General features: G+C 37.6%; 1 protein-coding gene across 1 annotated transcript in view; it reads right to left on the reverse strand.

The window, feature by feature from the left end:
* Positions 1-17,202, reverse strand: part of Dhc36C (Dynein heavy chain at 36C) — a 1,350,914-nt gene that overhangs the window by 506,623 nt on the left and 827,089 nt on the right. The window contains 2 exon segments of the mRNA XM_090395101.1: positions 2,642-2,808; positions 11,732-11,874. Of these exon segments, the coding sequence (XP_090251227.1) occupies positions 2,642-2,808; positions 11,732-11,874 (310 nt within the window).

Here is a 17,202-nt window from a genome sequence, read left to right on the forward strand (position 1 = left end):
GTGAGATTGAGGGACTGCAACTTACAAAAACCTTGTGAATAGAGGAAGAAGAGGGGATATAATTGAGGCATATAAGTTGGCAAGTGGACCAGATTAATGTGAAGGAGATTTTTCATAGATTTTTCATTCCCGCTCACATCCTCCTTATATATCTTCCAGATGTATAAGGAGGATGTGAGCAGGAATGAGATGAAGGTTCTTTGCATGAAGGGTAACTGCTGAATGGAATGCATTGCCTGAACCTGTGGTAGGTACAGAAACTGTGAATAGGTTTAAGACACAGTGCAATGATTTTTCTGCATGACAGAGACAGACCTCACATGATGAGTTCTTTGATTCCATGGTGGTCAGATGTTAATAATAATAACAATTAATTATTGGGAATTTTGGTATAAATTCAGAGTAAATTTAGTCTGAGTTAGTAATGTGTAATATGTTTGTGTTTTGAATTTAAATAACTTTTTTTGATATTGCTGTGTGTGTGTGTTGTACTTTCTCTCTATCAATTATGATAAATGCCACTACCTCCATTTGCAGACATGTTGTCACATAGCTCACAACTATTTAAAAATTACATTTAATGCAATATCATACAAGATTTTAGTAGCATGTGCAATTCCTATCAATTAAAATATGGCAGGTAAGATAGTGGAATGCATGTTTGCATAAAATGGAGATGATGAGAAGAGTTTCTTGATTCTGATATCAGTTATTCTGGTTTCAGTGCAACAGAAATGAGCAAGTGTTGGTCAAAAGTTATGAGTAGCATGATTGAGAAAGTGAAAGGAAGCATGAGGTGGCAATTAACTTGATATTAGACAGTGTGATTGGAGACATGGAGAAAAAGAATAGTGCCAACTGTGCCACTGAAACTCACGTGAAGATAGGATGCCTAGAGAAAGAAAGAGAGAGAGAGAGAGAGAGAGAGAGAGAAAGAAATATACTGAGAGAGGATGTGACAGGTATGAAAAAAAAGAGATGATTCATATGAAGGAAGAGAAGACTTGGAAGGCTAAATGATATGAGATGAACAAGATGAATGCTTGCTAGGTACGAATAAAATAAAATGAGATAAGTTATACCAGGACAGTTACAATGGTGTTATGAGGACTGACTAACGATATGAAAATTACATAATTTGGGGAGGAGAGAAAATTAAGGGATGTCATGAATGAGACTTTTGAGAGGTATTTAGGCGTTTGACATTATGGAGATTTTTCATAGAGTAGAACAAGGGAAAGGAACAAGGACAAGAGGTCAACCTCTTATCCTTGTTAATTTTCCTTGCAAAACTGCAAAAGAGCATGAGAATTATTTATTTATTATTATTATTATGTGACACCTCCAAGGAGTACAAATACTCATTGAAGGAGGGCACCACTCAATCCACCAAAACTACAGCGAACTGCATCATCTACACCAATGCCATCTACTGCCCACCACCACTAGTATTTTCACAGACAATCACAAACATCCATGCCCACAGCAGGATTTGGATCTGCAGCTTTTTGGCTGGAGAGTGGATATACTAACTACTTGGTCAATCAGGGCCAGCAAAAGCACATATAGAGATTCCTCTCATCACAAATGAGAATCGAACTTAGGCCTTTTCTAATTGAAGGAGTGCAATGCACTAGCATTCTTCCAATTGCGCTATGGAAGTATGTCTTCTTCCTAAAGTGGCTTTTTTTTTGCACTGTGGAGGATCATGGAATTCAATGCCTGATAGCATGGTGAATATGAGGGTGGTGACAAGTTTAGTTTAAGGAATGGAATGATAGACTTCATGTTGTTTGAGATCTTCCTGTGATAAGACTTCCTTGTAATAAGTAAGTAGATTACTAAAACACGACCTCCCTTTAGCAAATCCATGCTGTCCATCAAAGATTATACCATTGTTGTCAACCCAACTCTGGATTCTAGCTCTCACAATTGAACATTTCAGAAGGATGAGGAGATGTTGGAAAGGGTCCAAAGGCGACTGACTAAGGTAGTTTCTGACCTCTGGAATGTCGAGTATGAGGAAAGATTGAAAAGATGTAATTTGCAGAGACTAGTGGAGAGAAGGAAGAGGGGAGATATGATAGAGACCTACAAGTTGGTAAGGGGTTGCTATAGGATCAATGGTGGAGAAGTTCTACAGCGAATAGTGGGAGATCAGGGGAGAACCAGAGGTCATCCCTGGAAACTGTATAAAGAGGGTGTGAGTAGGGGAGTGAGAGGCAGGTTTTTTTCGTGCAGAGTTGTGAATGATTGGAATGCCTTGCCTGAGAGTGTGGTGTCTGCAAGGAGTTTGAATGTGTTTAAGACCCGGTATGATGAGATGTGTGTGAGATAAAAGGACCTCCTAGATGAGTCTTTGACTCCATGAGGTCTTGTTTAATAATAATAATAATAATAATAATAATAAGACTTCTTACTCTATGGAGGTACAGAATGATAATAATAATGTTTATAACATTACAATTGCAATTATCACTTTAATTAATACTCCTACTCTATTTAGTGAAAGTGAATTTATAAACAATGCTTATAATTATTAACATGGGCATAAAAATTAAGAATGTTCTATGTGATTCAGGTCAAAAGCAGTTTGTGAATTTTTGTTTTTAAGACTAAATGAAAGAAAAAGAGCCTATACCTATTTTTTTTTCTTGATTTTCAGCAAGTGTTTTTTGTAGTTCGGCCACTTTATCTTGTGCTTTTCTCAAACTTTCACGTTTGAGTTCAAGAGCTTCAGTAGCTTCACCTAATTCTGCTTCTGCAGCAGCTAAGGCTTCTTTCTTGGGAGCTACAACTTTTGCAACCCTAAAATGTGTGAAAGAGAGATAAACAATAAAACTTTACTAAATAGCATGGGAACTAAGTAGGGGAGAAAAAGGTTAATGGTTTAACATAGTAATTGAAAGTTTATTTTTCACTTGGTTAGAGTATAATAAATTTAGTTTAATCCTTTATCCAAGTGTGAGCAAACAAAGTTTGCGCCTGAAAGTATCTTCAGGACTGGGGTAAGGTGGTACAACACCAGGACAACTCGTTGCAAAGGCAGAGCAAGCTACCAACACTCATGTCTCAGTATCTCCTATAATGCAAAACACATCTCCTTGCGGATATGTCTAATGTTATGCATTAAGGGAAGGGCCACTACCCAGAATAGTTTCGACCTTTATTGAGGTCTCTTCAGTGGGAGCCAGGCCCAAGTTGAGATACCAGGCAGAAGCTTTAGCAGGTCATCTCTACCTATAGGAGTTGCCAAATGGTGTGCCACCCTTTTTTTAATAAATTACTCTGGATTTAGAGAAAGATGTTGAAAGATGTCTCTACCTATAGGAGTTGCCAAAGGGTGGCACACCATTTGGCAACTCCTATAGGTAGATATGACCTGCTAAAGCTTCTGCCTGGTATCTCAACTTGGGCCTGGCTCCCAATGAAGAGATCTCAATAAAGGTCGAAACTAGTCTGGGTAGTGGCCCTTCCCTTAATGCATAACATTAGACATATCCACAAAGAGATGTGTTTTGCATTATAGGAGATACTGAGACAGGAGTGTTGGTATCTTGCTCCACCTTTGCAACAAGTTGCCCTGGTGTTGTACCACCTTACCCCAGTCCTGAAGATACTTTCAGGCGCAAACTTTGTTTGCTCACACTTGGATAAAGGATTAAACTAAATTTATTATAACATAGTAATTATTGAGAAGAATGCCTTAGAGATGCAGCCTCCCTCAAACCTCCAAGTGTCAGAGGGGGAGACGTTTATTGAGATTTGGTATATGATTAAGAGCTATGGGAGATTCAGAAAAGTCTTTTGGATTTACATTTACTTGAACTAAACACAAGGTTTCCCATTTATATCTACTAGGTATACAGAATACAAGACATGGTTTAATTAGAGTAAGCAGAAGGTATTAGATATACGTTTTTTGTTCTCTTTTGGTATAATGTTGATTTTTCCTGTTTGCAAGGACAGGTGATTTTAGAGACTCCAATGTGATCCAGGGGTAGTTGTGGGTCTTTAGTAGAGTAGTTTAAGAGCTGTCGATTTTCTATTTAGTTTTTCATGTTAAGTAGATGTTGCATTTTATTGAAATGCAAATATTTTTTGCAATATACATAAATCCTTAGGGAAGGGAAGACTCTAATGCATCACCAAGTGGTTGAGGTCATTGTTGCGAGAAGTTTGCTTGATGCAAATGTTCAAATCTACTAATATAAATTTATTACTAATGTAATAAATTTATATTGAAATAAAATGAGGCACATGACTGCTGATAAGCATATCTGCTTGTTTGTATATATTTAGTTTAAATTCAAAAGCTTAGAGGATTTGATGGATTGGCATTTGATCAAGATATTTCAGATTAGCATATTAGCATTATCTTTTTCAAATACAAAATGGATCCTGAAAATATGGTAACATTATCTCTAATACATATTTTCACCATGAAACTAAATGGAAGAGTTTCCCCATAGATGATGTGTGAAAATAGTTCCACACAACATCTATGTGTGCTGTATTTGAAGCACCTGTGTGCAAGATTGGATTTGTATAAGAAAGAAAATGATTCTCAAAGTGCACCATGTACAAGTTAATAGGGGGAGAGAGAGAGAGACACGCACACACACACACACACACACACAAAAAAAAACTCAATGGTAATGTTATTATAGAATGTGAGCAACTTACTCAAACATGACCTTCTCTTGTTAAACCCATGCTCTTCATTGCAAAGTAGAATTTCTCTGTCAACCAAGGTGTTTGATAGGACTGATGGTATCAGCATTAAATTTTGTAAGATGAGAAAAAGTGTTCCATGTCAGCCTGGTCCATTTTCCATATGGGCATCCATGTAGGTGAACATGCATCCTTTGAAGACATTGTGCAAAGAACAGGCAAGTGATTGCTTTCATATATGCCCAGATTTGGTCACCTCGGTTCCTTCTTGAAGGGGAGGAGGTGGAGAGGATCCAGAGGCGAGTGACTAAGATGATAGCAGGTCTATGGAATGAACCATATGAGAACAGGTTGAAGATTTGTGGGTTGCAGAAATTAGTTGATAGGTGGAGGAGGGGGGATATGATTGAGACATTCAAATTGCTAAAGGGATTCTATAGGATTAATTTAGAAGATATTTTTGAGATCAGGACTGGTGGTGGGAGAACTAGGGGACACCTATGGAAGCTGGGCAAGAGTGTGGTTAGCAGTGGTGTTAGAGCTGGGTTCTTTACTTTTAGAGTGGTAAATGAGTGGAATAAGCTGCCAGAGTCTGTTGTGGGTGCTATGATGGTGAACGAGTTCAAGACAAGGTATGATAGATACTGTGAGAATGTAATCGCATAGTTGTGTGGACATGATGTTTAGGGCCTCCCTCGATGAGTCTAAGGACTCCTGGAGTTGCCCGAAATAATAATAATAATAATAATAATAATAATATATGTTCTCTTCAACATTCCACATGAGCAGTGGAAGAATGGAAGGGGAGCAGATTGCAAGATCAGTTGCAGAATATGAGCGGGTAAGCATATGGAAGAAAGTACTGAGTCTATTATTCAAAACAGAGAGGTCATTATTATCAAGGATTCGTTTGATGATTCGACCTCATCGATTAGTGTTGGTGCTACCCCACAGAGTACTGTAACTATTAAATTCACCCATCAAAAGGGTGGGTTCAGGTTGCAAGATAGTTATCAAGATCAATTTCATTTAATTCAGTAATCAGTGGTAAATAAATTGAACGTCCTGTAATAAGAAATCCCATGGAGAGGCAAATCACTACTGCTTCCAGACCAGTATTAAGTTGGACATGATGGAAAGGAATATGACTGCCCACTAGGATAGCTACTCCTCCATAAGCAAGACCACCTCCAATTCTGTCCTTGTGTACAACAGTGAAATTCCTAAAGGAATGGTCCTCGTTGGATCTTAAGTACGTTTTCTATAGACAGAAACAGAAAGGTTTGCGTTTTTGCAACAAAATCTTGATATCATCGATGTTCTGGCAAACCCACCACTATTCCATTGTAAAAATTTTCCTATTGTTTTTGCTTTATAGACTTGTCTAGTTTTCAGGATGATGAGGGCTTATCTTTGTCAGATTTATATTTATCAATTGTTTTTGGGAAAGTATGGATGGCCAGTGTCCATCTCTTCCTCTGGTAAAATATTGAATACATCTAATGTGTTAGAGTCAGTTGGTAAGTTTAATTTACTTTCAGTGGATACCAAAGTATGCATTTTTTCTGTGGGGGATGTCTGGTGGTTTATCTTTAAGTGGTGCCTTTGCCATAATTTTTTGACAAGTGGATTCTAACCAAATGGGACCATTTTTGGAGTTGTCTCTGGAGTAAGGCCATAGGTCTTATGTGATTGATGTGCTCAACAGAGAAGCAGTCATGATCATAAAGTTCAGGTATGGCAAAATTATTAGATGATGGAATAGACATATGAGTTTGAGTTGCTGTTGGCATTTTCTTAATTGTTACCTTCTCAGCATACGAGGATCTCAGAGAGCAGGTGTGGTGGTGGCCAGTTTTCATTTTGCATCCTGACATGATATGTTTTGTTCTCTTTTAATATTTTGTATTTCTTTTTCATCTTTCCACTTCTGACATGCACGAGAGTAAGTCTGATGATCTCCCTGACAGTTGACACATTTAGTTTTTTTTTGCACAAGCAAGATTTGTTATCATGCTCTTTACTACCACATCAGGCAAAGGTGGTAGAACCAGAAAAAGCAGTTTGGACATGCCCATATTTCTAATATTTAAAGTATCTTAGCAGATTAAGGAATGTACATCTTAACAGGACAGCTGAGATACCCTGCTTTTATAGATGTTGGAGGCTTAGGTGTATCAAAAGTAAAGATGGTGTTCCTGGTCAAAACCAGGCAACCATACCTATGTATCAGGATGTGCCTCACACACTCGTCACTCTGTGATGTTTAAGCTCTGAACATATCTCCTCATCACGAACATCAAGGAGATCCCTTCTTGATATTCCTCTACAGGAATTCAGTGTTTTATGAGGCGTTTCACCCCTTAATGTTGCTCCCAGTAGTTTCTCATATTTCTGCTGACACAATATTTCCATAAGGATATCACCAGAATGTAATTTCTTAACAGTTTTGGGAGATCCTGCCAGTCCTTCTAAATCCTTTTGAATAAAGAAGGGTGACATTTTCTCTATTGATTTTTCACCTGTTGCATGAATGTGCAAACACACTGGTACATTTATACCAGTATCATATATCTTACCAAATGTTGTATCTACAGTATCAGTACTTGGTCAGGGCCCCTGAAATATTTGAGGATGAAGAATTCATGAAGGTCATTAAAGCTATGTTTTAGAAAATGAAAGGTACCAGAAGATCAGCAAGCAGACAAAATAGTGCTATGGTGCATTCTAAGGAAGATTTTTGGTGCATCACCCAAATTCTATGGCTGGAAGAATTTGGGATTCACATACAGGGTGTTCGGGATAAATTTGACATATTTATAATTAATTATATTTTTCCGTAAGTTACATGTATTAACACACACTTCTCTTCATTTAAAAGTTTGGACCCTTCTTCATTCATATACAAGATGTCAGAAAGGATGGATAGCTGGAACCCACCTGAATCATGGAAGAGAATAACTTGTATCATGATGATTCGTGCCCGCCATCAAAATAAGGATATTACGACTGCTGCCCAATGCTCCCTGAATACAGTAAAAACAATCAGGCATGAACTAGAGACTTGCAATGGTGACTACGAGGATGTAGCAAGAAGAAAGATCCCTAGCAGACGATCTGATTGCGTTCGTACAGCAGAATTCCTCGCAAATCTGCAGGAACAGGTGTTGAAGAACCCTGGCATTGGAATTCGGGCTTTGTTCGTGGAGTTGCTAACTGTAGTCAAGCCCTGGATAACAAGGGTAGCCAATGGTAGGCCGTATGTATGGCAGCAGGATTCGGCCCCTTGCCACACCTCTGGGAAAAGTCAAAAATGGTTGTCTGAAAATTTCTACGACTTCACCAGTCCAAATGTTTGGCCTCCAAACTCCCCAGACCTTAACCCCATGGATTATTTTGTATGGGGCGCAGTTGAAAAAGACACCAATCGCACTTCCAGTAATACAAAAGCCCAGTTAATGGATAAAATTAAAACAGTTTTTGCGGCCCTTCCCAGGGAGACTGTAGCATCAGCTTGTTCGAGGTTCCGAAGCAGAATTGAAGCTGTGATCGATGCTAATGGTGGTTATTTTGAGTAAATCTTGTTGATAGTATTGTAATTAACTCTGCCTGTAATGTTTTTTTGTCAATTCATTAAATTTAATAGATACAAAGAAGATTTTCTTTTTCCTTACGAAACTGTCAAATTTATCCCGAACACCCTGTAGAGTTAGGAGTTGTACATGAGAGTAATCTTATACAAAGAGAGCATAAAATTTTTTTTGGATGTTGAGAAGAGTATGGATGTAATGTATCTGCATCAGAAAAAAGATTCAAGGTGTGAGCCAATCAAGGAGAGAAATGTGGTCATGACTGGTGATCTTGAATATTATCAAAAGTAAGAGGAAATGGAAGGGAGAGTTTAGATCATTAGTATAAGAAATAAGACAGGACTATTAGCAATGAAATATTCTACATTATTATATTCTTAACCCACCACTGTTTAAGACCTTGGTTCTAAATCTTGAAGCCTGAATCACTTAAGCACTAAATGGTTTGTATAACAGAAGAGGAATGCTGTTTTCATCACCAAAAATGTGAATAAAATTTGCAGTCTGTGAGAAATGGTTCAAAGCACAGAACCCTGTATCTGCAATGATAGAGAAATTCAAAGGAAGAGGGTGGAACCATTCACCATAGCATACTGTGAATAACTGGCAAGAAAAGTGATGAGCCATTCACAAAGGACTGAAGATTAGGCCCTAAGATGGTAGCTGGTAATGACTATGTTAGACCTTATTGAATGTGTTGGAAATCTTAAGAGGAACCACATGAGTTTCTCCAAATAATTCCATGGCTTGTGTCCAAAGGTGAATAAGGTTGTCTAGAAGTTGGATAATGAGAATAGCAGAATTCTTACTGTGATCATGAATTAACTGGTGGATGGTTACAGGCTTGCTTCAATGATGTTAAATAGATACCTATGTGGATACTAGATGAATATGATAGCTCGAATATGACATTTTTAAATAGGCAATGTAGAATGGGTGTAAAGATTCTTTTTCAACTAGTGTTGAAAAAGAAGGCCAATGACTGCCATGAGGTCAGTCTTATAATCAGGTAATGCAACTATAGCACCAGGCATAAGAACAATGGGAAAATTGCCTTTAGTAGGCCAAAGGTTACCAAAGGCTATTTTCCCACTGTTATGCCTTTTGTAGGCCATTTGAGTGCAAATGAGCAAGAGGCATGTTTTTTGCATATAATTCTAAATCTGATTTGGATTTTTTTTTTTTTCATGTGCAATAAAACAATTAATTTTCCCCAGCTAATGTGATGGATCTGTATTTATTATTATTATTTTTATTATTATTATTATTATTTGACACCTCTAGGGTGTCCAAAGACTCATCGAGGGAGAGTGTGCCAACAGCATCGAACGATTGGTCCCCTTCCAACTACTAACCGTGCTAAAACTTACTTAACTGAGCCATTAGTAGCAGAAGCTCTACCAATCGACCAACCTTTAAAAGTTTTATTCTGTGCAAATGCTAAACAATCATTATTATCAAAAACTCAGGAGCTGTCTAAGTTTTAATAACACACATATACCAAGTACAGTACTGTATCTACACAAGACCTTTTCTATAAAATCCCCATGCTTCATACTCAGTATTTCCTATTCAACAAAATCACCACTGGAAAAATAAGCAGAGTCAGCACTCCAGATTTTGTTGAACTGGTAAATATTGATACAAAATATTACTATGGCAATATATCTTAAATAATATATAAGATCTTATAGTAAAGATCACCTATGATAGTAATACTCATGATCATAAATTAGTAAATGAAGTTCAATCCCACTAGAGTAAATGAAGTTGAGGGAAGCAATGATGAAGAAACTGAAATTTGTGTGTAGAGGCTTGAGTGCTGTGAGAACATCATGTTGGAGGCTTAATGGATTGTATACAGCACTCAGAAAAGATTAAAAACAGAATTTAATTCTTCCTATATTTCGTCTCAGTCAATGAGACATCTTCAGGGATTACAAAAATACTAATGTAACATAAAAACAAATAACAAACAATACTAAGCCCAACTACGTGGGACACACTAAAGTCCTATCTAGGAGGAGCACCCTCTAAGGACGGTTGTAGGAAAACTGAAATTTATTATACCACCAAGCACTTAGAAAAATGAAAAATAATTCTTGCACGCAATACGGATTATTTTGGAATTTAAGAATGAAGAAAGGCAGTGACTATACATTATTAAATAATTTACAGCAGTACTTTAAAAATCTAATTATGATAAAATTTAAAGTTCAATTCATATTCAAAAATCAGAGTGTTAAAGAAACATCATAAACTTCATATATACATGAATTTAGTGAGATAACAATTAGTACTGTGATATCATAGCATATTTTGAATTTTGTGATACCATATCATGTTTACTGTTATCAGTTTATCATCATCATTGTCATCAAATTCCTGACATGTATCCTCAAGGGGTGTATAGGATATTATGATAGTACTACATGGAGAACTTATATCATTACTAACTTCCTATCCACACTTTCAGATCTTATATTTCTGTCTTCTAAGGCACTTTTTACTGTTTGGTCTTCCTCTGGATCTTTTTCCTGCCAACCTAGCAAAGAACACTTGTTTTGCTAATCTTTCTTCTCCTCTTCTGTAAGTGACCATATCACCTGAGATTAGCTCTGCTAACACACTCCTGGAATACTAACAATGTCAAGTTCTTTCCTAATATCCTCAGTTTTAATATGATATTGCCATTGCTGCCATCTGTTCAGACCCCTAATCTTTCTCAGGACTCTCGTAATTACAGTCTCTTGTCTTTGGTCAAGTGTTTTATTTCTAACCCAGCTCTCAGATCCATAAGTTAAAATTGGTTTGAACACTGTCTTGTATGCAGCTAATTTAGTCTTTTGACTAATTTCTCTCTTATTCCATATAAATTTATTCAGTTTTTGCATGCAAAGTTGTGAATGATTGGAATGCCTTGTCTGAGAGAGTGTGGTGTCTGCAGAGAATTTGAGGCATGGTATGATGAGCTGTGTGTATGATAAAAGAACCTCCTAGATAAGTCTTTGACTTCTTGGGGTCTTTGGGTAATAATAATGATTATCGAATTCCTTAGCCAGCTCTATTTCTTTGCCATTCAGTCTTCTTATGTTGACAGTACCAATCTTGAATTCTGGTGATGTTGAGTTGGGGTGTGTTTCAGGATTTGTTCCAGTAGCTGACTTTTCGCTGTTTACCCTGGTTTTGGTGAAAACAATAGGGCCTTGTTTAACCAAGTGATGTCCCAGCCAGCACAAAATTATGTCATGTTGTACCACCATTTTATATGTGGTTTAAGCCAATAAGAATACAATTTGTTCAGCCAAATCCCAAATGTTGCTTAATGTCATAAATCTTAACATTATAACATTAAGCAGAACCTGTTGATCAATGTGTAATAATAATAATTTTGAAAGGACCATTTCAAAGTTTTAAAATTACCTTTTTTTTTTTTTTTCAGCTTAAAATTCTCAAATAGTTCTTACCGGTCATAAGCTTCCATAGCAATTACCCATTTACATAAGCCTTCTGCAGCATTGGAAGCAGATTTGATTTTCTCTGGATCAAATTCAGGATTAGATATATACTTATCTCGAATAATCTTGATAGGTTTTACGGGGATATTATCCTAAAAACATTCAAATCAATTAGTATGTATATCAGTGTCAGTGTGTGTGTGTGTTTGTTATTATCATCTAACCTTCAGTTCACAGAATCATGCTTTCAAACAAATAGTATCAAAGGCCATAAACTCATTCACCATTTCTGCACTCACACTCACCATATTTTCAGGAAATTCGTTCCACACACACACAAAAACCATTTTTTACACAAAAAAAAGCTATTTTTTCCTCCCCATTCTATGAAACATCTCTTCTGCATTAATTTAGTTACAACTCCTTTATCACATCTTCCTTCTCCTATCTATGAGTCTCTGTAACATTTCTCAATCTTATTCATCTCTGCCAGCCTGGTTTGCCAAATGGTTGGCATATCTGCTCTCCAGCCAAAGGGCTGTGGGTTTGAATCCCACTGTGGGCACGGATGTTTGTGATTGTCTGTGAAAATACTAGTGGTGGTGGTGATGGGCAGTAGATGGTATTGGTGTAGATGATGAGGTTTGCTGTAGTTTGTGGATAAGTGGTGGAGATGGAGAGTTGTAGAGTAGGTGCCCTCCTTTGATGAGTCTTTGGACTCTCTAGAGGTGTCACGTAATAATAATAATCTGTAGATTCTTTCCAGTATATCATCATCAGCCTGAAAACCAGGTGACTAAATCAGCACACATTAATCCATATACAGCCTAATCAAGGTATATATACAAGGAAACCATAGCCTCCATACTGCTACATGTCAGTGTCCTCAGCAACTCTGCCATAATCTGGTGTGATGTCCTTTATAATTTTAGCAATGTGTCTCTTGTATTTTTTGCTCATGTTCACTGTCATCCCAGGTTCCAAATTTCTTCAACATCCTGCAAGATATTCCCACTTATTCTATATGTCGAATCCTATCTGCAATTTCCAAATTTTCAAACCTTTCCCTAACTAATGTTTTCCTATTTAATTACCAACAAGTTATGTGATAATCTATAAAAGACTTTTGCAAAATCTAAATATTCCACTGTATAGGCATCTTCCTTCTCCAATGTGTTTGTTACTGTGTGCAATATAAGTAGATTTCTAAAATAATATCTTCCTCTTACATAGTGTTTCATAAAGTGTGGTTCGTGGACCACATAGGTCATGAGAGAACATTGTTAGCAAATAAGTATTTTTTAACTTCATTTGTAAACTTTCAGATACAGTTTAGAATATTATATATTAAAAATCCTAATAATTAAGTTATTTAATTAAGAAACCTTATCCAAATTTACATCTGACTTAATTTCCCACTGAAAAATAAAATTATATTCTTGGTTTAATCTTTTATCCAAGTGTAAGCAAATAAAGTTTGCACATGACTGTTCTTTCTTGGGAAGTATCTACTTTGTACTGAAGCTATGATTAAATCAGGCTACATGCTAAATTACAAAGTTGGAAATTATGATCAACTTAGAAGAATACAATCTTTGGTCCCATGGTATCAGTTACTGAAAGGAAAAAATGTCAGCAATGCATGAGAATCTTTGAAAAAGTTGAATGAGGCGGTATCTCAATGTATCCCTAGCATTCGAAGAATAAATAGGTTGGGAGTGAAAATGATGTGCAGCCTTAATAAGCTAGAGATCCACAAGAAGAAGATGATGTGGAAAGAATTTCATGAGAATAAGAGTGAGAGGAGTTATGAAATATATAAAACTCAGGCCAGAAAAGTAACGAGTATTGTGAGAAAAGCTAAAAAGGAGTATGGAAAGAAATTGCCCATGCAAGCTAAAGGCAATCCAAAAGAATTTTATCGTTATGCTGCAAGCAAAAGAAAGAATGAATGTGAAAGAATAACTTTATTGAATGCAGATGGTGCATGAGTGTTGGAAGCTAAGGAGATTGTTCAGTTAATGAGTACTCACTTTGCTAAGATATATCAACCAGGCGTATGTAGTATGATGCATTGTGCTACTGCTATGTTGGATGAAGAGTTAGAGGTTCAGGAAAATGAAGTTGAAGAGCTCTTGCATAACCTAGATAAGAATTTGTTAATAGGGACAGATGGAATATCAGCCTGTTTGTTAAAGGAATTTCACCAATTCACCTTAACATTTGCTAGGCCTTTCACACATTTGTATAACTTGAGTCTCAGCTCAGGAATGAAAGGAATGTATGATAGTTCCATTGCACAAGGGTGGTGCAAAAACTGATGTGTCTAGCTACTGACCTATTAGTATCTCTGGTGTGGTAGTGTAGATTTTAGAGAAGTTGATAAGAACTCGCATACAGAAATGGATAGATAAGCATTCTATACTCTACAGGGAACAGCATGGGTTTACTAACGGAAGATCATGTTTTAGCAATTTGCTCACATTTTATAACAATGTTATGGTCGAATTGGATAAAGGGAATGGATACACTATGATAATGTTGGATTTTTCTAAGGCATTTGATAGGATACCACATGATAGGCTGTTGTGTAAACTGGAGAATATGGAATTGGAACATAATCTATTGACTTGGATCAGGGGTTGACAGACAGATATCAAAAAGTAGTATACAGTGGGTGTGAATCTGCCAGATGTAAGGTACACCATTATTGTTCAATCTATACATTAATGACATTGAGCAGGGTCTATCATCAGATTTGCAATTGTTTGCTAATGATGCGAAGATAGGCAGGACAATCAGGGATGCTACTGATATTCAGCAATTACAAAATGATTTGAATAGACTGGAAATCTGGGCAAATGAAAATGGCTGTCAGTTTAATGTTAGTAAGTGTAAAGTTATGCACTTTGGCATGATTAGAGTTCCAGCGGCATATTATATTAGTGGGGTTATGCTACAAGAAACTGAAGAGGCAAGGGATCTTGGTGTATTGGAGGGTAAGAATTTAAAATTCAAAAGTCACATAGCAAACGTTGCAAATACAACTCAGAGGATAATTGCTATGTTGAAGTGAACCTTGACATGTAAGGATAAGGAAGTAATTTTGCCTCTTTATAAGGCTTTGATAAGACCACACTTGGATTACTGTGTGCAGATTTGGTCTCCCAGGTTCCAAGGGGATAAAGAAGCTGTGGAAAGGGTGCAAAGAAGAGTCACAAAGGTTATATCCAGATTATGGGATTTAGATTATGAGGACAGATTGCGAGTATGTGGATTACAGACTCTGGTTAGCAGGAGAAAGAGGGGAGGTGATATGATAGAGGTCTATAAACTTTTGAATGGGTGTTATAGCATTTCAAATGATGAAATTTTTCATTATATGGAAGGCGGGGAGAGAATACGGGAGCATCCATGGAAGTTAAGGTTGTTCTCAGTCAAGAAAGGGTTAAGAGCTAGGTTTTCACTCCCAGAGAGCAGTGAGTGAGTGGAATAATTTGCCCTTACGGGTAGTAGTGAGTGCATCTAGTGTAAATGAATTTAAGGGAAGGTATGATAGCTGGGTTGGGTAATTTACAGCTTCCCTCGATGAACCCTTGACTCCCTGGAGATCTCAGATAATAATAATAATAACAATAATAGTGACGATTTTCATGACTGGGCTACTTGTATATAGAGGATAATGACTTCACATCAATTGCCTTAGTATTCCATAAAATGCAAGTACATCCTCTTTCAGACATTTATAATGTTATGCATTAGGGAAAGGCCACTACCCAAATCTCTGATCCAGAGTAATTAATAATTAGGTGATACACCTTTTCATTACTCGGATGAGGGGATGATAGTACACACCAAAACCACCAATATTCGTCATAGAATATGTGGCTGCAAACTCAAGCTGTGCCAGTAGGGGACGCAGATGAGGCGGCATGGCTTAAAAGCACTGGATCGGCCAAACCTCAGCATTCTCACCGTCAACCAGACACGAGATGGAGCAGTTTATGAATGTAAAGAAAGCCGATATGCACTTGATGTACGGTGTAGCCGAGGGCAATGGTAGAGAGAGAGAGGCGCAAAGACTGTACCGTGAGCAATATCCTATGTGCCATGTGCCCGATCATAAAATGTTTGCGTGACTGCACCATTAGCTGTGTGAAGCAGGCACCTTCTACATCAGTCAACATGCTGCCTGACGAGCATGGACAGTCAGAACACCAGCTATGAGCGAGGACATCTTGTGTATGGTGACAGATAACCCAGGTACAAGCATGCAATCTGCCACTCGGAGCCTGGGTGTGCATCGGAAGAGTGTCTGGCAAGTATTGTATGAATAAGGGCTAACCCCTATCACTTGCAGCGAGTGCAGGTGTTGACAGCTGTTGATTATTCCCTACATATGGATTTTGCCCAGTGGTTCCTGCAAAAAAGTGTCGTACAGCCCGATTTCTCAGCTCATGTGCTCTTTATGGATGAATCAACTTTCTCATGTGAAGGCGTAGTCAATGTCCATAATGCGCATTTGTGGGTGGCCCAGAACCCCCATGGTACATGTCCACAGTCGAACCAGCAACAGTTTACCATCAATGTCTGGGCGGTGATCGTGCATGACTACTTCATTGGACCCTACCTACTGCCAGACCGTCTTGATGAGCGAATGTACTGCATTTTTCTGCAACAGGTTTTGCTGGAATTGCTTCAGGATGTTCAAGTCGCCATCTGCTCCCATATGTGGTTCCAGCACGATGGCGCACCCACCCATTTCAGCATGGACATGTGTCAGCATCTTAATGCCACATTTAGGAACCGGTGGATTGGGTGCGGTGGTCCCATCTTGTGGCCCTCCCATATCGCCCGATCTTTCTTGTCTCGATTTTTTCTGTGAGGACATTTGAAGTGTAGTGTATGACACACCCATGCAGTCCACGGAGGATCTGGTAGTCCATTGCAGCCGGTGATGTGCGTGACAAGCTCGGTGTTATGAGCAAGTATGCCAATCACTATTCCGCTGTTGTGCTATGTGTATCAATGTTGGTGGGTAGACGTTTGAGTAATTGTTGTAATGATCTCCAATAAATGTCACTCTGGAAACCTGTGTCTGTCTGTCCTTCATTTCCGACTCCTCACTGCGTTTGAGGCCGCATATTATATGATTTCTGCATTACTTTAACCATGGTATCTCTTCTAGGTATGGCTCTCAGTGACGAGACCTCAATGAAAGTTGAAATCGGTCTGCATAATGTCATATTTACAAAGATAAAATACTTCGATGAATTTTTCAAAATATTTCAATGATTACCATTCCAAGATTTTCACTAATTAACATTAGTGAATGATTGATTATTTTTTCTACTAATCATATTATGAAAAAACTCTTTGGAATTATTTTTTAATCCTGATTGGCTAATTTCTCTTTATGCAGCTGATTATTACCCTTCATCTCATGTTGTCTCTATTATGCTTTCTTCTTACATAATGCA

This window comes from Typopeltis vanoorti, chromosome 7 (genome assembly GCF_054136105.1).
Source record: "Typopeltis vanoorti isolate ZY-2024b chromosome 7, IOZ_Tvanoo_1.0, whole genome shotgun sequence".
Classification (NCBI taxonomy): domain Eukaryota; kingdom Metazoa; phylum Arthropoda; class Arachnida; order Uropygi; family Thelyphonidae; genus Typopeltis; species Typopeltis vanoorti.